General features: G+C 36.9%; 1 protein-coding gene across 1 annotated transcript in view; it reads left to right on the forward strand.

Annotated features, from left to right (window-relative positions):
- Positions 1 to 27,469, forward strand: part of LOC133639875 (type II inositol 3,4-bisphosphate 4-phosphatase-like) — a 219,577-nt gene that overhangs the window by 23,100 nt on the left and 169,008 nt on the right. Inside the window, exons 2-3 of the mRNA XM_062033539.1 lie at positions 4,432 to 4,473; positions 17,604 to 17,722. Coding sequence (XP_061889523.1) covers positions 4,432 to 4,473; positions 17,604 to 17,722 — 161 coding nt within the window. The remainder of the gene's footprint in view (positions 1 to 4,431; positions 4,474 to 17,603; positions 17,723 to 27,469) is intronic.

A 27,469-nucleotide genomic window follows, 5' to 3' on the forward strand; every position in this document is an offset into this window, starting at 1 on the left:
AAGAACAAATTTAAATATGAATAATGGTCCATATTTTAGTCAAGGTTTGTGTCAGGCTTGTCCCTGACAGTTTGATTATGTTTTAGTTTTTCCTCTGTGTTTGTCTTTATTTCCTGTCAGCGCTTTTATTTTGATTGTTTCCTGCTTGTCTCCCTGAGCGCTGTTTCCCCTCAGCTGCGGCTGATTGGCACCTGGCCACACCTGGTGTCAATCAGCTAGCTACTATTTAAACCTGCCTTGCCATCCAGTCTTTGCTGGAGTATTGTCCATGTCATTGTCTTTACCACCTGTCGTGCTACCACCTGTCGTGCTACTACCTGTCGTGCTACCACCTGTCGTGCTACTACCTGTACTTGTCCTTGTCGCTGTGGTCGTAGCGGTAAGCTGTTCCTGATAGCTCTTTGTAGTTTGCTGTCTCCTAGCTTCTTGTTTTCCTGTTAGCTATATCCAGTTAGCCGTTAGCTGTTTCCAGTTTTTCTGTTTGCTGGTTCCTGTTTTCAGTTTGGCTATTCCTAGTTCCTGGTTTGTGTTTTACATTTATTTTAGACATTAAATTATGTATTCCTGCACCAATCCTGCCTTCTCTGCATCTTGGGGTTCGTCACCAACACTACGTGACAGTTTGTATAAGAAACAATGTAAATGTAATAGTAAGAAACAATGTAAATATGAATAATGGTCCATATTTTAGTGAAGGTTTGTATAAGAAACAATGTAAATGTAATCATAAGAAACAATGTAAATATGAATAATGGTCCATATTTTAGTGAAGGTTTGTATAAGAAACAATGTAAATGTAATCATAAGAAACAATGTAAATATGAATAATGGTCCATATTTTAGTGAAGGTTTGTGTAAGAAACAATGTAAATGTAATGTAATCATAAGAAACAATGCAAATATGAATAATGGTCCATATCTTAGTGAAGGTTTGTATAATAAACAATGTAAGAAATAACGTAATGTTATCATAAGAAACAATGTAAATATGAATAATGGTCCATATTTTAGTGAAGGTTGGATTATAAAAAACAATGTAAGAAACAATATAAATGTAATGTAATAATAAGAAACAATGTAAATATGAATAATGGCCCATATTTTAGTCAAGGTTTGTATAAGAAACAATGTAAATGTAAATGTAATCATAAGAAACAATGCAAATATGAATACTGGTCCATATCTTAGTGAAGGTTTGTATAATAAACAATGTAAGAAACAACAATGTAATCATAAGAAACAATGTAAATATGCATAATGGTCCATATTTTAGTGAAGGTTTGTATAAGAAACAATGTAAATGTAATCATAACAAACAATGCAAATTATCTTAGTGAAGGTTTGTATAATAAACAATGTAAGAAACAATGTAATGTAATCATAAGAAACAATGCAAATATGAATAATGGTCCATATTTTAGTGAAGGTTTGTGTAAGAAGCAATGTAAATGTAATCATAAGAAACAATGCAACTATGAATAATGGTCCATAGTTTAGTGAAGGTATGTAAAATGTTAAAAAAACAATGTAATGTAATCGTAAGAAACAATGTAAATATGAATAATGGTCCATATTTTAGTGAAGGTTTGTATGATAAGAAACAATGTAAATGTAATCATAACAAACAATGTAAATATGAATAATGGTCTATATTTTAGTGAAGGTTTGTATTATAAACAATGTAAGAAACAACGTAAAGTAATCATAAGAAACAATGTAAATATGAATAATGGTCCATATTTTAATGAAGGTCTGTATAAGAAACAATGTAAATATTCATAATGGTCCATATTTTAGTCAAGGTTTGTATAAGAAACAATGTAGGAAACAACGTAATGTAATCATAAGAAACAATGCAAATATGAATAATGGTCCATAGTTTAGTGAAGGTTTGTATAATGTAAAAAAACAATATAATGTAATTGTAAGAAACAATGTAAATATGAATAATGGTCCATATTTTAGTGAAGGTTTGTATGATAAGAAACAATGTAAATGTAATCACAAGAAACAATGCAAATATGAATAATGGTCCATATTTTAGTCAAGGTTTGTATAAGAAACAATGTAAATGTAATCATAAGAAACAATGTAAATATGAATAATGGTCCATAATTTAGTGAAGGTTTGTATAATAAACAATGTAAGAAACAACATAATGTAATCATAAGAAACAATGTAAATATGAATAATGGTCTATAATTTAGTGAAGGTTTGTATAATAAACAATGTAAGAAACAACATAATGTAATCATAAGAAACAATGTAAATATGAATAATGGTCCATATTTTAGTGAAGGTTTGTATAATAAACAATGTAAGAAACATAATAATGTAATCATAAGAAACAATGCAAATATGAATAATGGTCCATATTTTAATGAAGGTTTGTATAAGAAACAATGTAAATATTCATAATGGTCCATATTTTAGTCAAGGTTTGTATAAGAAACAATGTAAATATTCATAATGGCCCATATTTTAGTCAAGGTTTGTATAAGAAACAATGTAGGAAACAACGTAATGTAATCATAACAAACAATGCAAATATGAATAATCGTCCATATTTTAGTGAAGGATGGTATAATAATGTAAAAAAACAATGTCATGTAATCGTAAGAAAAAATGTTAATATGAATCATGGTCCATATTTTAGTGGTGTGTATGATAATAAACAATGTTAGAAACAATGTAGATGTGAAGTGAAGTGAAGTGAATTACATTTATATAGTGCTTTTTCTCAAGTGACTCAAAGCGCTTTACATAGTGAAACCCAATATCTAAGTTACATTTAAACCAGTGTGGGTGGCACTGGGAGCAGGTGGGTAAAGTGTCTTGCCCAAGGACACAACGGCAGTGACTAGGATGGCGGAAGCGGGGATCGAACCTGCAACCCTCAAGTTGTGAAGGTTTGTATGATAAGAAACAATGTAAATGTAAATGTAATCATAAGAAACAATGCAAATATGAATAATGGTCAATATCTTAGTGAAGGTTTGTACAATAAACAATGTAAGAAATAACGTAATGTAATCATAAGAAACAATGTTATTATTCATAATGGTCCATATTTTAGTCAAGGTTTGTATGATACTAAACAATGTAAGAAACAATGTAAATGTAATCATAAGAAACAATGCAAATATGAATAATGGTCCATATTTTAGTGGTGTGCATGATAATAAACAATGTAAGAAACAATGTCAATGTAATCATAAGAAACAATGCAAATATGAATAATGGTTCGTATTAGGGATGTCCGATAATGGCTTTTTGCCGATATCCGATATGCCGATATTGTCCAACTCTTTAATTACCGATACCGATATCAACCGATACCGATATCAACCGATATATACAGTCGTGGAATTAACACATTATTATGCCTAATTTGGACAACCAGGTATGGTGAAGATAAGGTACTTTTTTAAAAAATTAGTAAAATAAGATAAATAAATTAAAAACATTTTCTTGAATAAAAAAGAAAGTAAAACAATATAAAAACAGTTACATAGAAACTAGTAATTAATGAAAATTTGTAAAATTAACTGTTAAAGGTTAGTACTATTAGTGGAGCAGCAGCACGCACAATCATGTGTGCTTACGGACTGTATCCCTTGCAGACTGTATTGATATATATTGATATATAATGTAGGAAGCAGAATATTAATAACAGAAAGAAACAACCCTTTTGTGTGAATGAGTGTAAATGGGGGAGGGAGGTTTTTTGGGTTGGTGCACTAATTGTAAGTGTATCTTGTGTTTTTTATGTGGATTTAATAAAAAAAAACAACAACAAAAAACAGATACTGATAATAAAAAAACCGATACCGATAATTTCCGATATTACATTTTAACGCATTTATCGGCCGATAATATCGGCAGACCGATATTATCGGACATCTCTAGTTCATATTTTAGTGAAGGTTTGTATAATAAACAATGCAAGAAACAACGTAATGTAATCATAAGAAACAATGCAAATATGAATAATGGCCCATATTTTAGTGGTGTGTATGATAATAAACAATGTAAATGTACTATAATAACAAGAAACAATGTAAATATGAATAATGGTCCATATCTTAGTGAAGTTTTGTATAAGAAACAATGTAAATGTAATCATAAGAAACAATGCAAATATGAATAATGGTCCATATTTAACCAAAGACTATAAAAATGGGAGCCATGACCTCCCTGCTTGGCACTCAGCATCAAGGGTTGGAATTGGGGGTTAAATCACCAAAAATGATTCCCGGGCGTGGCCACCGCTGCTGCTCACTGCTCCCCTCACCTCCCAGGGGGTGATCAAGGGTGATGGGTCAAATGCAGAGAATAATTTCGCCACACCTAGTGTGTGTGTGTGTGTGTGTGTGACAATCATTAGCACTTGAACTTGAACTTAAAGTCATTTCGTTCTTTCCTTCTCAGGTGTTTGCTTACCCAAGATGCCTGACGTGGAGTTCTGCCTTGGTGAGTCCTACCAGCCCCACTCGTTGTCCTCCCTGTTCAACACACTCCCCTCATAAACACACACTCCCGCTTTGACCTTTTGCTTTGTCGCCGTGCGCTAAACGATGTTCAACAAACTTTATCTGGTCCGGATAATTAAAGTGCATAAGCCAAACACAAAGAAAGGCCCAGAGAGAAGTGTTGACTCAATGATGAGAGGATGTTTTTTCTCTTCTTCTTCTTCTTCGTGCGCGCTCGGAGATAGCCCTCATTCATTTTTCATTGCGCCAAGATGTTGGGAGTTCTATTTGTAGACTTTCGAAATACACTTTTCCCTAAGCAAAACAAAGAATGGCACAAAGCTGCGGGAATAATGCTCGACATTTATATTATGAAACAATTGTTTATAAAAAAAAAAAAAAACAACTACTGTAAATACTCCAATGGATGCTTCTATGTAGTCAGCGCGGTACAAGTCACTGTGTGGTGTACAAAGGCAAGGATTCTGTGGTCGGTCAGGAAAAAAACCTTAAAGGGCACCTAGAGGTGGTAGTCACCTGACGTCACATCGGGCTCATTAACTATGCGAGGCTTGTGGCGGTGGGCAAGCGAGCGTTTGTTGTCATTTTGCCTTTCTCAATGAAAAATACCCTATGCTTAGGGGTGTAACGGTACACAAAAATGTCGGTTCGGTACGTACCTCGGTTTAGAGGTCACGGTTCGGTTCATTTTCGGTACAGTAAGAAAACAACAAAATATACATTTTTGGGTTATTTATTTACCAAATTTGTAAACAATGGCTTTATCCTTTTAACACTGGGAACACTATAATAATTCTGCCCATGTTAATCAACATTAAACTGCCTCAAGTTGTTGCTCAGATTAAATAAAATGACAAAACTTTTCTTCTAAATATAAAAAGTGCAACATTAAACAGTTTCAAGTCAACTCATCATGCTTAATTTATTACAGCATTTGGGAAGCCTGTAGTTGATTTATATTATGTAAATGCAGTGTTTCCCACACATTCATTTATTTGTGGCGGCCCGCCACGAAAGAATTACGTCCGCCACAAATTTAAAAAAATTTTTAAAAAAAAAACAAACATTTTTTTTTGTTTTCTTTTGTTTTTGTTTTTTGTCCTGTCCAGCTTCTCAGGCAAATCATATAGTAGATGTAGATGCCCATATAGGCTGTTCAGATTTACTTTACAAAAGAGAAGTGTAGGATACTTCTCTTGTTGCCTTATTTGTATTTGACCACTACTGTTTTCTGTTTATTTGTTACTGACTGTGGCAGGACACCTCGGCCTCTGTTTCACTTTATGTTGCTGGTAAATAATATGGTTGTAGTAGTAGGCTAAAGTTAAATTATTTAGTATGCACTAATTAAAGGGGCAGAGCTTTAAGAGACATTTTAGCTTTTATATTTTATAAGATATATTTTTTGTAAGAACCACAATTAATAAATGTATTTCAGTGAATAACTTATTGTTCAAATCTGTATATAAATATGTACATAAAGTGTTGTAATTATATTGTAAAATGGATGGATGGACGTTTAAAACAAAACTGTTATTATTAATTAGTAAGTATACATTTTTTGAGCCTTTTTAGAGAAAATCATATCATTGTAGTAAATTATGCAAATTACTCGATGATGTCATGGTGACCACGCCCATAGCCACGCCCCCACCGCCACAGGTATCTTGGCAGTTTATGGGAAACACTGAAATGTTATATTTTTATCAACATGTGATAGCAGGGACCCTGCCATTCAAAACTAGGCTGCTGCATTACTAATGATTAATGTAACTATAGCTGAATAAATGGTACAATAGCAATAGGAGAGACTATTCATCCCTGAACACCATGGAGTTCATGTAGGCTTAATGATGCACTTACATTATTATATCAACTATCAGAGACAGAAACTCTTCATTTAACATAATGTCCTTTTTTGCTTCTTCAACACAGCTCAATCAACACAGAAAAAGGTCAAGTGAAATAACAGACAGACAGGGCTTTGCTGTCCGTAACACACACGCACATACCGCAAAATGAGCTAACGTTACGCTAAAAGCGAATTAGCCTTCACCTCAAGCCAGGACTGCGAGCGAGCTGAGCTGCCTTTTATATTTCTAGAAGGTCAACGGGCTCATAGTGATGTTACTAGTAGTTGACTGGGGAGATGTTTATTATCATTTGGGGAGAGTCCGCTGCCTGATGGTTACCTGCTAAACGCTAAGCACTGACTACATGCGCTCTGAATACGCACTGCTGATTGGCTGTTACCGCTCTGTTTGTAACCAATCAGATGGCTGTGTGGGCGGGACAATGCTGGGTGCTGTGTGGAGGACTGACAGAGACCGAGGCAGAAGGAAGCTACTTAATATGTTTGTGTGGAAACTCGTTCGGTACACCTCCGAACCGAACCGAAACCCCCGTACCGAAACGGTTCAGTACAAATACACGTACCGTTACACCCCTACCTATGCTTGCGTTCATTCTTCAGCGCCGCCCTAGTGAATCCCTCGAGCTTTTTAAAAAATGTATGAAAATGAAAAAAGTTGAGGGGGGAAATTATATTTTTTGTTTTAATATGGTTTCTGTCGGAGGACATTGATAGAAATCCCACTGTTTATACTAAACATGCTTCACTGATGAGAGCATTTGGCGAGCTCCGTTTTGTCCTACTACTTTCCCCGGTCCTTGAACTCACCCTAGTTTGTTTACGTGTACAACTTTCTCCGACGCTGCCACAGAAAGACGTGTTTTATGCCACTCCTTCTTTGTCTAATTTTGTCCACCAAACTATTTATGCTGTGCATGAATGCACAAAGGTGAACTTTGTCGATGTTATTGACTTGTGTGGAGTGATAATCAGGCATATTTGGCATGACTGCAAGCTAATCGATGCTAACATGTTATTTAGGCTAGCTGTATGTACCGTATTTTTCGGACCAGAAGTCGCAGTTTTTTTCATAGTTTGGCCGGGGGTGTGACTTATACTCAGGAGCGACTTATGTGTGAAATTATTAACACATTACCGTAAAATATCAAATATTATTTAGCTCATTCACGTAAGAGACTAGACGTATAAGATTTCATGGGATTTAGCGATTAGGAGTGACAGATTGTTTGGTAAACGTATAGCATGTTCTATATGTTATAGTTATTTGAATGACTCTTACCATAATATGTTACGTTAACATACCAGGCACCTTCTCAGTTGGTTATTTATGCCTCATATAACGTACACTTATTCAGCCTGTTGTTCACTATTCTATATTTTAAATTGCCTTTCAAATGTCTATTCTTGGTGTTGGCTTTTATCAAATACATTTCCCCAAAAAATGCGACTTATACTCCAGTGCGACTTATGTTCTTTTCCTTCTTTCTTATGCATTTTCGGCCGGTGCGACTTATACTCCGGAGCGACTCATACTCCGAAAAATAGGGTACATATTGCATCAATATGCCGCATTTGTAGGTATATTTGAGCTCATTTAATTTCCTTTACTTATATCCTATATTTGCATGTCTCATGACACATTTTCTGTATGTAATATTGGCTGCTTTGTTTGTGTGCCATGTTGTTCCAGACCACAGCAAATGTTAGCCAGCTTGCAAAAATTGTATTGCATCCATTAGAAGAAGACATCCTGTCGTTTCCTTTAACTTGGACACACACATCAATACCTTTGGCCATTTGAAGCCAGTCATTTCCAGGAGTTATCTCATCCTGTGAGAAGCCTCCGTTTTACTAATGTTTTCCAATGTTGTTAAAATGTGTAGAATAAATATTACATGTCAACAAAGACTTGCGTCAGCCTGTGACCCATATTAATTTTGATAGTAGGCTATTATAGACACTTTCATCATGTGTTGCCTTCATTATAACACTTATATAAGGCTTTTAAAGTAATTTTGATAGTAGGCTAATACAGCTAATATAGACACTTACGTCATGTGTTGCCTTCATTATAACACTTATGTAAGGCTTTTAATTTTTTGTGGCTCCAGACAGATTTTTTTGGGGTATTTTTGGTCCAATATGGCTCTTTTAACATTTTGGGTTGCCAACCCCTGGCCTAAATAAAGAGCCAAAATGCATGGAGTGCTGCTTGGGTGGAGCAAAATGTGCTTCTCTGGTGCTCTTCAGTTTAGAAATCCAAGTAAAACTTATAAGAAAGAAGCCTATTTTAATGTTGATTTTTTATTACTTTTTAAAATTATAATAATTTTGGCGTTAAAAAAAACATATTAAAGGAACGTGAGTGTGAACGGTCGTCTATCTGTCTGTTGGCCTTGCGATGTACAGCTGGGATAGGCTCCAGTCCCTTTCCGCCGTCCCCCGCGACCCCAAGAGAGACAAGTAAACGGTAGAAAATGATGGATGGATGGCTTTTTTTAAAGTGCGATCTGCTAAAAAGTCTGGTTTTGTGTTACATGACAACCATAATGCGAGAAACACAAAAACAGCGGATTTTTTTTTTTATGCCTATGGAAATGACAACATTAAAGTTGATGTATAAGGCTTTCAATTTTTTGCGTCTCCAGACAGATTTTTTTTTTTTTTTTTGGCGTTAAAAAAAACATATTAAAAGAACGTGAGTGTGAACGGTCGTCTGTCTATGTTGGCCTTGCGATGTACAGCTGGGATAGGCTCCAGTCCCTTCCCGCCGTCCCCCGTGACCCAGAGAGAGACAAGTAAACGGTAGAAAATGGATGGATGGATGGCTTTTTTTTAAAAGTGCGAACTGCTAAAAAGTCTGGTTTTGTGTTACATGACAACCATAATGCGAGAAACACAAAAACAGCAGATTTTTTTTGGAAGCCTATGGAAATGACACCATTAAAAGTTAATAAACTATCAAAATGTCCCATGTACAAAACTAAACGTACTTTGTGTAAAAAAATAAATAAAGGATAATTGTTTTTTCTCTCCATTACTTTTCCTGATTTATTTTTAAAATTATGGTTTTGGTGTAAAAAAAAAAAAGAAAAATCACATTTATGTGTTTCTTTTAAGTGAAAACTGCAAAAAATTCAGTGACCAAAATACAAAAACTGTGGATTCTTTAAGGACCAAACCAAAGAGTGATTGATGCAGAAACATGCAAATATGAACAGTATTTTTCTACAGCGCATACTATCAGATAATTCTGTATGTCCAAGGTTTACACTCCAATGGTGAAAACCATTTGAATGTAAATTATCTGTCATAGCTGACATGTTGAATATCAAGAGTCTCGTGTCGCTCGGACTCTTTTTTCTCGTGTTGCAAGAAAATCCCTCCTCCCTTCCTCCAGCTGTACTCGTACCCTCAACGGGACCCCCTCCTCGTTTCCCTCCGCCGCCCTCGCCTTTTCCCCCCTTCCCCTCGCCCCGGCCCAGCTCGCGTCGTAATGGCGCCGACCTCGCCGTGTCACCCGGAGTGTCGTGTCCCCAGTCAGGAGAGGCCGAGTCTCATCGCAGTGACGGGTCTTTAAGTGCAGCCGGGCGGGGAAGATGGCCCGCAGTTGGCAGCCTATCTGCACCAGCCCGTCCTATATGTGCCTTACAGGCCAAAGAATGTGGGAATAAAATAAAGTCAATAACAACCTTTTCTTAACAGACATAAAAATGATACAACAAAAAAAACGTTCAAAATGTGCGAAATAGAAAATAAATAAAGCCTATGGATTTTTTGTTTTTATATGGTTTCTGTAGAACAAACCTGACACAAACCTTTGTCATTTTTAGAAATCCCACTGTTTATGTTACACATGCTTCATTGAGGAGAATATTTGGCGTTTTGTCCTACTAATTTCAGCGATCCTTGAACTCACCGTTTGTTTACATCAGGGGTCACCAACCTTTTTGAAAGCAAGAGCTACTTCTTGGGTAGTGATTAATGCGAAGGGCTACCAGTTTGATACGCACTTAAATAAATTGCCAGAAATAGCCAATTTGCTCAATTTACCTTTAACTCTATGTTATTATTAATAATTAATGATATTTACACTTAATTGAACGGTTTAAAAGAGGAGAAAACACGAAAAAAAAATGACAATTAAATTTTGAAACATAGTTTATCTTCAATTTCTACTCTTTAAAATTCAAAATTCAACCGAAAAAAAGAAGAGAAAAACTAGCTAATTTGAATCTTTTTGAAAAAATAAAAAAAATAATTTATGGAACATCATTAGTAATTTTTCCTGATTAAGATTAATTTTAGAATTTTGATGACATGTCTTAAGTAGGTTCATATCCAATCTACACTTTGTTAGAATTTATAACAAATTGGACCAAGCTATATTTCTAACAAAGACAAATCATTATTTCTTCTACATTTTCCAGAACAAAAATTTTAAAAGGAATTCAAAAGACTTTGAAATAAGATTTAAATTTGATTCTACAGATTTTATAGATTTGCCAGAATAATTTTTTTTGAATTTTAATCATGATAAGATTGAAGAAATATTTCACAAATATCCTTCGTCGAAAAAACAGAAGCTAAAATGAAGAATTAAATTAAAATGTATTAATTATTCTTTACAATAATAAAAAAAAAAAAAATTACTTGAACATTGATTTAAATTGTCAGGAAAGAAGAGGAAGGAATTTAAAATGTAAAAAGGTATATTTGTTTAAAAATCCTAAAATCATTTTTTAGGTTGTATTTTTTCTCTAAAATTGTTTTTCTGAAAGTTATAAGAAGCAAAGTCTTTAAAATATTTTCTTGGATTTTCAAATTCTATTTGAGTTTTGTCTCTCTTAGAATTGAAAATGGGCAAAGCGAGACCAGCTTGCTAGTAAATAAATAAAATGTAAAAAATAGAGGCAGCTCACTGGTAAGTGCTGCTATTTGAGCTATTTTTAGAACAGGCCAGCGGGCTACTCATCTGGTCCTTACGGGCTACCTGGTGCCCGCGGGCACCGCGTTGGTGACCCCTGGTTTACATGTACAACTTTCTCCTATGCTGCCACAGAAAGAAGTGACACAATGTTCACTATTTTATTTAAGGGATTAACTGCAACAACAAACATATGTTTAATGTACCCTAAGATTTTTTGTTCAAATAAAGCCAATAATGCAATTTTTTTGTGGTCCACTTTATTTAGAAAAGTACCGAAATTTTTTTACTACTGGTACCAAAATATTAATATCTTTACAACACGAATATGTATATATGTATGTATATGTGTATATGTATGCATATGTTTATATACTATATGTATATGTGTATATGTATGTATATATATCCATCCATCCATCTAATTCCACTTGTCCAAGGTCAGGTCGCGGGGGCAGCAGCCTAAGCAGGGAAACCCAGACTTTCCTCTCCCCAGTCACTTCGTCCAGCTCTTCCCGGGGGATCCCGAGGCGTTCCCAGGCCAGCTGGGAAACATAGTCTTCCCAACGTGTCCTGGGAATTCCCCGTGGCCTCCTACCGGTTGGACGTGCCCTAAACACCTCAGGTGGCATCCTGACCAGATGCCCGAACCACCTCATCTGGCTCCTCTCCATGTGGAGGAGCAGCGGCTTTACTCTGAGTTCCTCCCGGATGGCAGAGCTTCTCACCCTATCTGTAAGGGAGAGCCCCGCCACCCGGCGGAGGAAACTCATTTGGGCCGCTTGTACCCGTGATCTTGTCCTTTCAGTCATAACCCAAAGCTCATGACCATAGGTGAGGATGGGAACGTAGATCGACCGGTAAATTGAGAGCTTTGCCTTCCGGCTCAGCTCCTTCTTCACCACAACGGATCGATACAGCGTCCGCATTACTGAAGACGCCGCACCGATCCACCTGTCGATCTCACGATCCACTCTTCCCTCACTCGTGAACAAGACTCCTAGGTACTTGAACTCCTCCACTTGGGGCAAGACCTCCTCCCCAACCCGGAGATGGCACTCCACCCTTTTCCGGGTGAGAACCATGGACTCGGACTTGGAGGTGCTGATTCTCATCCCGGTCGCTTCACACTCAACTGCGAACCGATCCAGTGAGAGCTGCAGATCCTGGCCAGATGAAGCCATCAGGACCACATCATCTGCAAAAAGCAGAGACCTAATCCTGCAGCCACCAAACCGGATCCCTTCAACGCCCTGACTGCGCCTAGAAATTCTGTCCATAAAAGTTATGAACAGAATGGGTGACAAAGGGCAGCCTTGGCGGAGTCCAACCCTCACTGGAAACATGTCCGACTTACTGCCGGCAATGCGGACCAAGCTCTGACACTGATCATACAGGGAGCGGACCGCCACAATCAGACAGTCCGATACCCCATACTCTCTGAGCACTCCCCACAGGACTTCCCGAGGGACACGGTCGAATGCCTTCTCCAAGTCCACAAAGCACATGTAGACTGGTTGGGCAAACTCCCATGCACCCTCAAGGACCCTGCCGAGAGTATAGAGCTGGTCCACAGTTCCGGATGTCGTTGTGGCTTGTGCAGCCCTTTGAGACACTTGTGATTTAGGGCTATATAAATAAACATTGATTAATTGATTGATCTTCAACTGGGGTCCGTAACCCCTCAGAGGTCAGCAGTGGTACTGGAGAAAAATTTTGGTTATATATATATATATATATATATATATATATATATATATATATATATATATATATATATATATATATATATATATATATATATATATATATATATATATATATACTACCGTTCAAAAGTTTGGGGTCACATTGAAATGTCCTTATTTTTGAAGGAAAAGCACTGTACTTTTCAATGAAGATAACTTTAAACTAGTCTTAATTTTAAAGAAATACACTCTATACATTGCTAATGTGGTAAATGACTATTCTAGCTGCAAATGTCTGCTTTTTGGTGCAATATCTACATAGGTGTATAGAGGCCCGTTTCCAGCAACTATCACTCCAGTGTTCTAATGGTACAATGTGTTTGCTCATTGGCTCAGAAGGCTAATTGATGATTAGAAAACCCTTGTGCAATCATGTTCACACATCTGAAAACAGTTTAGCTCGTTACAGAAGCTACAAAACTGACCTTCCTTTGAGCAGATTGAGTTTCTGGAGCATCACATTTGCGGGGTCAACTAAACGCTCAAAATAGCCAGAAAAAGAGAACTTTCACCTGAAACTCGACAGTCTATTCTTGTTCTTAGAAATGAAGGCTATTCCACAAAATTGTTTGGGTGACCCCAAACTTTTGAACGGTAGTGTGTATATATATATATATATATATATATATATATATGTATATATATATATATATATATATATATATATATATATATATATATATATATGTATATATTTATTTCTATTCGACTAAAAGATCAATCATTCAATCAATGTTTATTTATATAGCCCTAAATCCCAAGTGTCTCAAAGGGCTGCACAAGCCACAACGACATCCTCGGTACAGAGCCCACATAAGGGCAAGGAAAAACTCACAACCCCAATGGGACGTCCATGCACCTCTGATCTATCCGCTGAAAACAGCTGTCTTGTTTTTTTGTTTGTTTTCTTATGCGTTTTCCATCTATAAAATGTAATCATGCGCAAAGTAATCGTTTTAGTCCCATATCTCATTTCAACGCAATTTGATAAGCGTGTCAATTCTGCCGGCCATCTAGCAGCAAAACAGGAAGTAGCTAACAAACAAATTGAAATCTTGTTACCTAATGGACCTTCGCAGAGGTCTACACTTCAATGACAGACATTCGAGTTCTTAAGTGTTGGTCTACAAACCCTTCTAGTGGTGGCCAAGGACTTTATATGCCTTGTGCGAGAAGTGGCCACGTCTAAAACCTGACCTTAGCAGCAACAACCTATAATCCACTCCCTCCCTCCCTCCCTCCCTCCCTCCCAGCCTTCGTTTCAAAGCAGACTCTGCAACATAATTCCATATGTTTCTGCAACAATCCGCCGCGTTCCGTGTTTGCATTCAGAGCGAGAGACCACATCAAACCGTGCAGACGATACTTCCAGCTTAGGGCAGAGGTTGCCTGCAGAGCCGTGATAGCAAACGCAGAAAAGATTTGAATATATAAGAGCATCCATCTCATTAGGTAAGAAACCTCAAGCAAACGTGTAGGCTGATTTTGCAGACAATTTCCTTGGGTCACACTGAGCAAAAGTCCGCCGACTGCCAGCGTTATTAACGAGCAGCGCATATTTATATTTTTTTTAATACAGTGGAAGCCGCTTATGTCGACCAACTCATCAAGTCCCGATCCGCAGGGTTCTTATTATTTGAAAGTGCCCGCTTAAGTCGACGTCGACCGCTTTTAAAGGGTTTGTATTAAAGACAGTATAAAGGCAGTGTTCACAACTGATGTCAAACAATTATTTTTAACCTATAGAGCAGTGGTTCTTAACCTTGTTGGAGGTACCGAACACCACCAGTTTTATATGCGCATTCACCAGACCCTTCTTTAGTGAAAAATAAAATGTTTTTTTTTTCCAATTCAAGACAAAGTTATATGATTTTGGTAGGGATGTCCAATAATGGCTTTTTGCCGATATCCGATATTCCGATATTGTCCAACTCTTTAATTACCGATACCGATATCAACCGATATATGCAGTCGTGGAATTAACACATTATTATGCCTAATTTGGACAACCAGGTATGGTGAAGATAAGGTACTTTTTTAAAAAAATAGTAAAATAAGATATATAAATTAAAAAAAATTTCTTGAATAAAAAAGAAAGTACAACAATATAAAAACAGTTACATAGAAACTAGTAATGAATGAAAATGAGTAAAATTAACTGTTAAAGGTTAGTACTATTAGTGGAGCAGCAGCACGCACAATCATGTGTGCTTACGGACTGTATCCCTTGCAGACTGTATTGATATATATTGATATATAATGTAGGAAGCACAGACTGTATCCCTTGCAGACTGTATTGATATATATTAATATATAATGTAGGAACCAGAATATTAATAACAGAAAGAAACAACCTTTTTGTATGAATGAGTATAAATGGGGGAGGGAGGTTTTTTGGGTTGGTGCACTAATTGTAAGTGTATCTTGTGTTTTCTATGTTGATTTAATTAAAAAAAAACAAAAAAAAACAAAAAACGATACCGATAATAAAAAAAACCGATACCGATAATTTCCGATATTACATTTTAACGCATATATCGGCCGATATTATCGGACATCTCTAGTTTTTGGTAACACTTTAGTATGGGGAACATATTCTAAGTTACAAAGACTTAATTTAGAGTTATTTGGACACTAGGGGAACATATTCTAAGTAACAAAGACTTAATTTAAAGTTATTTGGTTAGGGTTAGGGCCAGGGTTAGTGGGTTAGGGCCAGGGTTAGAGGTTTAGGGTTATGATAAGGCCATGCCGAATAAGGCATTAATAAGTACTTAATAATGACTAGTTAAGAGCCAATATGTTACTAATTTGCATGTTAATAAGCAACTAATTAATGGTGAATATGTTCCCCATACTAAAGTGTTACCATGTTTTTTTTACTGGTGCACAAAATGAACCGTGCACGAACATCACCTTGTTCAAACAACACAACCAACACAGTGCATAAACTCACAACAAATTACACACCTGCAAACCAGTCTGACTTCTGCTGTTGTCGTATCCGTAATACGCCGATAGGGAGAAGTTTTTATTTACACGATGAGTCGGGTGTGTCTCGACCTCCGCCGAACCCCTGAGCCCGACTCACCGAACCCCTAGGGTTTGATCGAACCCAGGTTAAGAACCACTGCTCTAAAGGCTTAGTGGCCACATGCGTGGACAGCACCTTTTAGTTCTTATTTCCAAAATTGTGTACACTACTGAATTGGGGTCTTATGGCCGCTTGTGTGGACACTTATACTGCCATCTGGTGGTGTCAGAAGAGTATAACATACAATGTAATTTGGGGAAAAAAAGTGTAAAAATAAGAATTAGCATGTCACTAAACATGAAGTACACGTTTGTGTACTTATGGACTAAGTACATCATATCAAAAGAGGATTCTTAGTTTTTATTCTAATTAGGGTCCAATAAGCCCAAATAGCAATGAGAAATAATTTTTAAAAAAAGGCTTTTGATTAAGCATGATTAAATGCACTTTAAGCTTTTCCGCAGTTAAGGTAAAAGTAAAGATAAAGATTATTGCGCATGATTAATCTGTGTTAATGAATGATTAATGTGATACATTAACATGCGTTGATGCAGAGCTACTCAATTATTGTCTGTTACGGACCCCCTAGGAAGGAGAAAACATCTTGCCCCCCTCCCCACTAGATAGTATCATTTGTCAATAAAATTGTTATAAGTACACCTCTGCATAACATTGCATCCTCATTAACATAAAAAGAATAAATAAATATAGATTAACTTACAGAAAATAATACCTTTTCTTAGGGGCACTCACTTTTTGTTTATTTTTGGTTTAAGCATTTGACACCTTTTTACCTGCACCCTGCCACCCGCTGTTTCCGACATCTACAAAGCAATTAGCTACCTGCTGCCACCTACTGATATGGAAGAGTATTACATGGTTACTCTGCTTACCACTCAACAACACATAATTTTCAGACTGTAATTACTGGATTGCAAATTTTCCTGTGTAGTGTTTTATTTCTTGTCTTGCGCTCTTATTTTGGTGGCTTTTTCTTTTTTTTGGTATTTTCCTGTAGCAGTTTCATGTCTTCCTTTGAGCGATATTTCCCGCATCTACTTTGTTTTAACAATCAAGAATATTTCAGTTGTTTTTATCCTTCTTTGTGGGGACATTGATTGTCATGTCATGTTCAGATGTACATTTTGGACGCCGTCTTTGCTCCACAGTAAGTCTTTGCTGTCCTCCAGCATTCGGTTTTTGTTGACTTTGTAGCTAGTTCAGTTTTAGTTTCGTTCTGCATAGCCTTACCTAAGCGTCAATGCCTTTTCTTAAGGGCACTCACCTTTTGTTTATTTTTGGTTTAAGCATTAGATACCTTTTTACCTGCACACTGCCTCCCGCTGTTTGCGACATCTACAAAGCAATTATCTATCTATGAACAGATTCGACTGTACTTGGTCAACATTGGATAAAAAAGGCAGTAAAATGTCTGCTTTTTGGAGCAGAACAAAAGTGTTGTTGTGTAATGTGAGATCTCCACGTCTTGTTTATTGATTGTCACCCCCCCCCCCCCCCCCATCTGCAGCGTGCAGGGACCTGGTGTCGTCTGACCCGGGTGGGAAGCCCAACGCAGTGGTCCAGGTGTCCGTGGTGGACCCTCGCAAGCATCAGCTGGTCTTTAGCGCCTGCACAGAGATGGTGGAGGTAAGGAAATCACAAACTGTTCTACAGGGAAAAGTCCTCCCAGATTATTTTATTCTGAGGTTATTTGAATAAAGAGACGTGGCAAGAATTAAAGATGAACAAGTTATTCTACAAAAAAGAAGTGCAAAAAAATAGCAATACAAGCTCTGTAGAGAGGACCGGGGCGAATAACGTCCAGAGCCTTCTCTAAAATGGTTGCTCTCCTCCTATGTTTTTGTCCAATTTGCCCTACCGTTTTGGTGATCGAAACTGAAAGTTAACTTGGCGTATTTGTTGAGCACACATTCTCGTCCACTCTCACTCTCTGCATCCAGTACATCCATTAATAATAATAATAATATATTTTATTTGTAAAAAGCACTTTACATTGAGTAAACAACCTCAAAGTGCTACAGTGTATTAAAAAATAAATAAATTTTTTAAAAAAATAAAAAAAAAAGATAATAAAAAATGAATTAAAAAAAAAACTAGAACAGCCAAATAGCTAAAACTAGTTTGCATATATCTTTTAAAAAAAAAAGGCTTTTTTAAAAAGAAGGGTTTTTAAGCCTTTTTTAAAAGCATCCACAGTTTGTGGTGCCCTCAGGTGGTCAGGGAGAGCGTTCCACAGAGTGGGAGCGACGGAGCAGAAAGCCCGGTCTCCCGTTGTTCGTAGCTTTGTCCTCGGAGGTTGGAGGAGGTTAGTCTGTCCGGAGCGGAGGTGTCGTGTGGAGTGTTCTGAACATTTATTTTGAAAACATGTTACTCTACCAAAAAAAATAATTGAATTCCCGACATAATTACTCTTTAATAAATGTCATTCATTACTAGGGAAAGTAATTCACACATTACTTCAATTAGCTAGCATTTGCATTTGAGAGATGTTTAATATGAGGGCACAGTGTGTGGAGTCTGTGCCTTTAAAAGGCGGGGCCTGTTGCCTAGTGACGGAGCTTGTGTTTGTTAGCGTTAGCAGCGGCAGTTTGACGCCAGCTAGTTTTAATCTTTTCACCGGATTGCGTTAATAAAGAGATAAAATGCGCTTGGATGGCTGTCGTATCTTCTTGTCAACAAACAGTGTATTGTTTGGATGTCAAGTTTGTCACTTCAATCATTGATTTTTTCCAATATTCCCATTGTGCACGTGTGCAAATGTTGTGTCACAGCGTGATGGTGCCTCTTCCTGTTTGATATCACGTTCATTTTAGTGCGATACTGCTTGTTGCTCTCTTGTAAAAAGATATTTCCTGCATTGAACTGGCTGCACTGATGACCGCCGTCTTGTCGCCGTAGAACCACATCCAAAGTAGCGTGCCACGTTACGTCGAGCTATCGCTAACGGCGTTGTAACGGACCTAAAAGTAATTAGATTACTCGTGTTACTAACGCTGTTGTTATATAAGGCTGTCATCACAAACACTGACCCGAACACCGTTAAGGTGACATTATTGTTTTTTATCTTCTTTGAGCAAAACCACGGCCAAAACTAGCAACTTCTAAGGTGTTCCATTTTGCTCAAAGGTGGGAAAATATAATACAATCAAGGATTTTTGGTGATTTCTGATTGTTTGTGAGGGCAACAAAGGGACTTCTGTGTGTTGGCAGAGCAGTGCATACAGGACAGTTCAGGTGTTGTTCTTGTTAGTTTTGCTCGTTATTAGAAATACGTTTGATCCGTCACCTTGGTGTTCGGGCAGCACGGTGGAAGAGGGGTTAGTGCGTCTGCCTCACAATACGAAGGTCCCGGGTTCGATCCTGCGCTCGGGATCTTTCTGTGTGGAGTTTGCATGTTCTCCCCGTGACTGCGTGGGTTCCCTCCGGGTATTCCGGCTTCCTCCCACCTCCAAAGACATGCACCTGGGGATAGGCCCCGCCCACCTCCAAAGACATGCACCTGGGGATAGGCCCCTCCCACCTCCAAAGACATGCACCTGGGGATAGGTTGATTGGCAACACTAAAAATGGTCCCTAGTGTGTGAATGTTGTCTATCTGTGTTGGACCTGTGATGAGGTGGCGACTTGTCCAGGGTGTACCCCCCCCTTCCGCCCGAATGCAGCTGAGATAGGCTCCAGCACCCCCCGCGACCCCGAATGGGACAAGCGGTAGTAAATAGATGGATGGATGGACCTTGATGTTATGTCCGTCTGATATCCAGTAATGTATATCACTTTGTATCGTGTTCAAAGTGTCAAAACCTTCACTAAAATATGGATTTTTGTGGCGGTTGGAACTCATTTTTCATATTTACATATTTCGATTTTATCGGCCGATAAATGCTTTAAAATGTAATATCGGAAATGATCGGTATCGGTTTTTTAATTATCGGTATCGTTTTTTTTTTTTTTTTTTTTTAAATTAAATCAACATAAACACGAGATACACTTACAATTAGTGCACCAACCCAAAAAACCTCCCTCCCCCATTTACACTCATTCACACAAAAGGGTTGTTTCTTTCTGTTATTAATATTCTGGTTCCTACATTATATATCAATATATATCAATACAGTCTGCAAGGGATACAGTCCGTAAGCACACATGATTGTGCGTGCTGCTGGTCCACTAATAATACTAACCTTTAACAGTTAATTTTACTCATTTTCATTAATTACTAGTTTCTATGTAACTGTTTTTATATTGTTTTACTTTCTTTTTTATTCAAGAATTTTTTTTAAATTTATTTATCTTATTTTACAAATTTTTTAAAAAAGTACCTTATCTTCACCATACCTGGTTGTCCAAATTAGGCATAATAATGTGTTAATTCCACGACTGCATATATCGGTATCGGTAATTAAAGAGTTGGACAATTTCGGAATATCGGATATCGGCAAAAAGCCATTATCGGACATCCCTAATATCAATATATATCAATACAGTCTGCAAGGGATACAGTCCGTAAGCACACATGATTGTGCGTGCTGCTGCTCCACTAATAGTACTAACCTTTAACAGTTAATTTTACTCATTTTCATTCATTACTAGTTTCTATGTAACTGTTTTTATATTGTTTTACTTTATTTTTTATTCAAGAAAATGTTTTTAATTTATTTATCTTATTTTATTATATATATATATTTTTTTTAAAAAGGACCTTATCTTCACCATACCTGGTTGTCCAAATTAGGCATAATAATGTGTCAATTCCACGACTGTATATGTCGGTATCGGTTGATATCGGTATCGGTAATTAAGGGTTTGGTCAATATCGGAATATCGGATATCGGCAAAAAGCCATTATCGGACATCCCTAATTTCAATGCTTGGAATCTGCGCTTATGGATGATATACCGGTTACTATGGCCATCTAATTAGTTACTATGGTCATCTAATTAGTTACTATGGTCATCTAATTAGTTACTATGGTCATCTAATTAGTTACTATGGTCATCTCATTAGTTACTATGGTCATCTCATTAGTTACTATGGCCATCTAATTAGTTACTATGGTCATCTAATTAGTTACTATGGTCATCTAATTAGTTACTATGGTCATCTACGTCACAGCAGCTCAGACGAGGCACCAAGCATTGTGGGCGGGAAGCGTTTCCACAGACGCGGAAGGAGATTTTCACAACAAAGTTCTAAAGCTTAGTGATGTATCAGATATATCAGATTTTGGTGGGGTCTATTTTGTACCCTTCGCGTTCACATTTCACTGTTTGTTGCATTTTTGTTACGTTTCACTTGATTGTAAAATATGTCGATCGAAAGATTGATTGATTGATTGATTGATTGATTGATTGAGACTTTTATTAGTAGGTTGCACAGTACAGTACATATTCCGTACAATTGACCACTAAATGGTGACACCCCAATTAGGGATGTCCGATAATATCGGCCTGCCGATATTATCGGCCGATAAATGCGTTAAAATGTAATATCGGAAATTATCGGTATCGGTTTTTTTTATTATCTGTATAGGTGCTTTTTTGTTTTTGCTTGTTTTTTTATTAAATCAACATAAAAAACACAAGATACACTTACAATTAGTGCACCAACCCAAAAAACCTCCCTCCCCCCATTTCTTTCTGTTATCAATATTCTGGTTCCTACATTATATATCAATATATATCAATACAGTCTGCAAGGGATACAGTCCGTAAGCACACATGATTGTGCGTGCTGCTGCTCCACTAATAGTACTAACCTTTAACAGTTCATTTTACTCATTTTCATTAATTACTAGTTTCTATGTAACTGTTTTTATATTGTTTTACTTTCTTTTTTATTCAAGAAAATGTTTTTAATTTAGTTATCTTATTATTATTATTTTTTTTAAAAGTACCTTATCTTCACCATACATGGTTGTCCAAATTAGGCATAATAATGTGTTAATTCCACGACTGCATAGATCGGTTGATATCGGTATCGGTTGATATCGGTATCGGTAATTAAAGAGTTGGACAATATCGGAATATCGGATATCGGCAAAAAGCCATTATCGGACATCCCTAACCCCAATAAGTTTTTCAACTTGTTTAAGTCGGGGTCCAAGGGGGTGTGACATTCATATGTTGTCAATATTCAGTGTTTTACCCTTCATAGAAAAAAGTACAATTCCATTGTTTTTAAGGCGGTTTGTCATAATGTTTTTAGCATTCAATCAGACATTATTGTGAGGTTTTGTATTAGTGTTCCTAAAAATAGATATACCGGCCCCCAGACACATTTTTTTTCTGTAAATGTGGCCCCCGAGTCAAAATAATTTGCCCAGTCCTGCTGTAGATACTATTTGTTATTATTTTTCAAATATTAGTTTTAACACGATGGCTTCCGGCATTTTTGCTGAGAAAAAAGTGCAAATGGGCGAGTTAATAATATTAAATGTCATTTTTCGGAGGAGAATCTGCTAACAGGCGTGGATCGGCGGCGCTGACCTTTTTTTTTTTTCTTTTTTTTCTGCTTACAATGGCCCTGACATTGCTGTCGCCACGACAACGGCATGCAAGTGGCAACAGCTGCCCCGCTCTTGAGCAAAACCCCGTGCACCCTGGTTTTTGTAGAGTGGAGGGGAAGGGGGGAAAAAAAGTCATGGAGTGGAATTATTTTCCTGCTAATCCTGGAAAACAAGCGTCTCATTCAAAGCGATGGTGTATATGTGTGTGTCTGAGTGTGTGTGTGTGTGTGTGTGTGTGTGTGTGCTCATGGAAAGACAGGATGTGGTAGGATACTGAGTGCTTGCTCAGCCAGCCCTGCACAAAACTCTCAGCAGGGCTGGAGTTGTGATTTCATGGCTGTGATTTGGCGTCGGGGCTGACATCATGGACTGTTTTGGACGCGGCAAACACACGGTAGGTGGATTTGCGTGTTAAAATTGTGAGGAATCACTGCTTCTGTGCGTTTTTATTATTTTATTTTATATATCGGTCTGCATTATGTAAGAGCAATGACGTTCTCATGCCAACATACTCTGCTTCCTTATATGCAAGCGGTGCTAGTCTGAGCGTGCACACTTCAGTCACTCGTCTGCTCTCTCGCCCACATCAGGATCACTGGTACTGAGCACTTTGGTGTGGGCTTCTACTTGTAAACGTTGTATCCAACTATGTTGTTTACATTACTTCACTTACAATTCTACTTGTTACCCAGTAAAAAAATGTATTTAAAGTAGAGATGTCCGATAATATCGGTCTGCCGATAATATCGGTCTGCCGATATTATCGGCCGATAAATGCGTTAAAATGTAATATCGGAAATTGTCGGTATCGTTTTTTTTAATTTTCAGTATCGTTTTTGTTTTTTTGTTTTTTTATTAAATCCACATAAAAAACACAAGATACACTTACAATTAGTGCACCAACCCAAAAAACCTCCCTCCCCCATTTACACTCATTCACACAAAAGGGTTGTTTCTTTCTGTTATTAATATTCTGCTTCCTACATTATATATCAATATATATCAATACAGTCTGCAAGGGATACAGTCCGTAAGCACACATGATTGTGCGTGCTGCTGCTCCACTAATAATACTAACCTTTAAAAGTTAAATTTACAAATTTTCATTAATTACTAGTTTCTATGTAACTGTTTTTATATTGTTTTACTTTCTTTTTTATTCAAGAAAATGTTTTTAATTTATTTATCTTATTTTATTTGATTCATTTTTTAAAAAAGTACCTTATCTTCACCATACATGGTTGTCCAAATTAGGCATAATAATGTGTTCATTCCACAACTGTATATATCGGTTGATATCGGTATCGGTTGATATCGGTATCGGTTGATATCAGTATCGGTAATTAAAGAGTTAGATATCGGCAAAAACCTATTATCGGACATCCCTAATTTAAAGCCTAGAATTAATCCCCCAAAATTCATAATTCATCATTTAAATTGTCCGTTTCTTACACGGTCAGTGAACAGGTCAATGCATACGTCAGTACAAAGATGAGTGAAGAGACTCCGACTGGTGTTTCCGGACTATAAGGCGCCCTTAAAATCCTGCACTGCAAAAAGTCAGTGTTCAAAAACAAGAAGAAAAAAAATACAAAAATGAGGGGTATTTTATTTGAACTAAGCAAAATTATCTGCCAATAGAAAAAGAAAATGTGGCTTGTCAAGACTTTCCTAAACAAGTCAAATTAGCTAACCTCAATGAACCCAAAAATACCTTAAAATAAGTATATTCTCACTAATAACAAGTGCACTTTTCTTGGTATTAAAAAAAAAGACCTTTTTGCTCAATATGTTGAAAAATATTCTTAAATGAAGTAAATGCTAGTGCCATTATCTTGACATAATGATATGCGCTCGGCATCATGATTTTTTTTTCATGCTTGAAATAAGAAATGATTACTTAAAAAAAGTAGTTTTATACTTGTGAGTGTTGATGACACAGCTTTGCAACAGTTGATATTCTAGTTCAGTGGTTCTTAATAGAGATGTCCGATAATATCGGCCTGCCGATATTATCGGCCGATATATGCGTTAAAATGTAATATCGGAAATTATCGGTATCGTTTTTTTTTATTATCGGTATCGTTTTTTTTTTTTTTGTTTGTTTGTTTGTTTGTTTTTTAATTAAATCAACATAAAAAACACAAGATACACTTACAATTAGTGCACCAACCCAAAAAACCTCCCTCCCCCATTTACACTCATTCACACAAAAGGGTTGTTTCTTTCTGTTATTAATATTCTGCTTCCTACATTATATATCAATATATATCAATACAGTCTGCAAGGGATACAGTCCGTAAGCACACATGATTGTGCGTGCTGCTGCTCCACTAATAGTACTAACCTTTAACACTTCATTTTACTCATTTTCATTCATTATTAGTTTCTATGTAACTGTTTTTATATTGTTGTACTTTCTTTTTTATTCAAGAAAATGTTTTTAATTTATCTTATTTTATTATTTTTTTAAAAAGTACCTTATCTTCACCATACCTGGTTGTCCAAATTAGGCATAATAATGTGTTAATTCCACGACTGCATATATCGGTTGATATCGGTATCGGTTGATATCGGTATCGGTAATTAAAGGGTTGGACAATATCGGAATATCGGATATCGGCAAAAAGCCATTATCGGACATCCCTAGTTCTTAACCTTTTACACTTTATTTTTTTCCAAATTCCATTGTGTGTTATACTCTTCTGACACCACCAGATGGCAGTATAAGTGTCCACATAAGCAGCCATAAGACCCCAATTCAGTAGTGTACACAATTTTGGAAATAAGAGCTAAAAGGTGCTGTCCACGCATGTGGCCACTAAGCCTTTAGAGCAGTGGTTCTTAACCTGGGTTCGATGGAACCCTAGGGGTTCGGTGAGTCGGGCTCAGGGGTTCGGCGGAGGTCGAGACACACCCGACTCATCGTTTAAATAAAAACTTCTCCCTATCGGCGTATTACGGATACGGCAACAGCAGAAGTCAGACTGATTTGCAGGTGTGTAATTTGTTGTGAGTTTATGCACTGTGTTGGTTTTGTTGTTTGAACAAGGTGATGTTCATGCACGGCTCATTTTGTGCGCCAGTAAAAAAAACACGGTAACACTTTAGTATGGGGAACATATTCACCATTAATTAGTTGCTTATTAACATGCAAATTAGTAACATATTGGCTCTTAACTAGTCATTATTAAGTACTTATTAATGCCTTATTCGGCATGGCTTTATTATAACCCTAACCCTCTAACCCTGGCCCGAACCCTCTAACCCTAACCAAATAACTCTAAATTAAGTCTTTGTTACTTAGAATATGTTCCCCATACTAAAGTGTTACCATAAACATACAAATTTGTCTTGAATTTGAAAAAAAACATTTTATTTTTCACTAAAGAAGGGTTCGGTGAATGCTCATATGAAACTGGTGGGGTTCGGTACCTATCCAACAAGGTTAAGAACCACTGCTCTAGTTTCTAGCATGTTTTACTCAATATAGCTCATCAAATCTCAGCAACAAGCTGTAATAATCTTACGGAGGTCATTTAGGACCAAAACCCTTAAAAACAAGTAAAACACTCTAACAATAAAATCTGCTTAGTGAGAAGAATGATCTTATCAGACAGAGAAAATAAGCAAATATCACCCTTATTAGACATATTTCATCTTACTTAGATTTCAGTTTTTTGCAGTGTTTTCCCCCCTCAAAACTTGACATTGCGCCTTTTAGCCCGGTGCGCCTAATGTACGGAATGGTTGAGCTTACCCACCTCGAGTCTATTGTATTTTGGTACATGGTGTAAAGATGAGTGTGACCAGTAGATGGCAGCGAAACATAAACGATAAATGTAGGCTGCAATATGTCTCAAGTAAACAACACCAACATTTTTATATGTTTCCATTGAAAATATAGAAACATTACGCACGGCGCTCAAAAATCAATCAACATGTTTTAGTACCACTTTGGTAAGCTATGAAGCCGCACCGCTCGACGGATTGTCGGTGCATTAAACGTAGGAGTATTATTATTGGTGTGTGTATAAGGTAAGACATTATCTGGCGTTTTGTTTCGCAATGTTATGCAAAAAACAACTTTTTTTTACCTTCTGGTACCTGCTGATCTGTATTTGGGATCTGCATAAGTCCTGAAAGATTGCGCGCGTCCACGCCGACGAACCACCGTAGTCGATAAGCTTCTTCTTTTTCTCTAAGTTCTTGTTATGGGACATTCATCCTCCGCTGTTGCCATTTTCTAGTATAAAAGTAGTGTTAAAGTTCTTTACTTATATCTGTCAGTAAACTCGCTATGAAAGCGCTAAAACATAACCGGTGTAGTGAGTTTACATTATTCACCCAAGGAACTTTAAAAAAAAAATAAAATTAAAAAAAATAAAATTAAATCCACTACACCTCCCTGATACCGAAGTACATGTCAAACTGCTTCCTTTAACGTAAATGACCCGCCATAACCACAACACCAGGGGGAGCTCCACTAACCACGTTAAAACCCAGATTCCGAACTAACAAAGGTCTTAACTCATTCTCTTTCTATGACCACATCAATGTGGAATGCGCTCCCAAACAGGTATAAAAGAAAGGGCATCTCTATCCTCCCTTCAAAACCGCAATAAAAGTTCACCTCCAGGCAGCTACAACCCCTAAACTAACACCCCTCACCCGGATTGCTAAATCATCAAATGTAAACAATCAAATGCAGATACTTTTTTCTTATGCCTTCTGATCTCTCTCTCTCTCTCTCTCATCTCTCTCTCTCTCATCTCTCTCTCTCTCTCTCTCTCTCTCTCTCTCTCTCTCTCTCTCTCTCTCTCTCTCTCTCTCTCTCTCTCTCTCTCTCTCTACTCTCTCTCATCTCT

This window comes from Entelurus aequoreus, linkage group LG22, assembly GCF_033978785.1.
Source record: "Entelurus aequoreus isolate RoL-2023_Sb linkage group LG22, RoL_Eaeq_v1.1, whole genome shotgun sequence".
NCBI classification, from domain to species: domain Eukaryota; kingdom Metazoa; phylum Chordata; class Actinopteri; order Syngnathiformes; family Syngnathidae; genus Entelurus; species Entelurus aequoreus.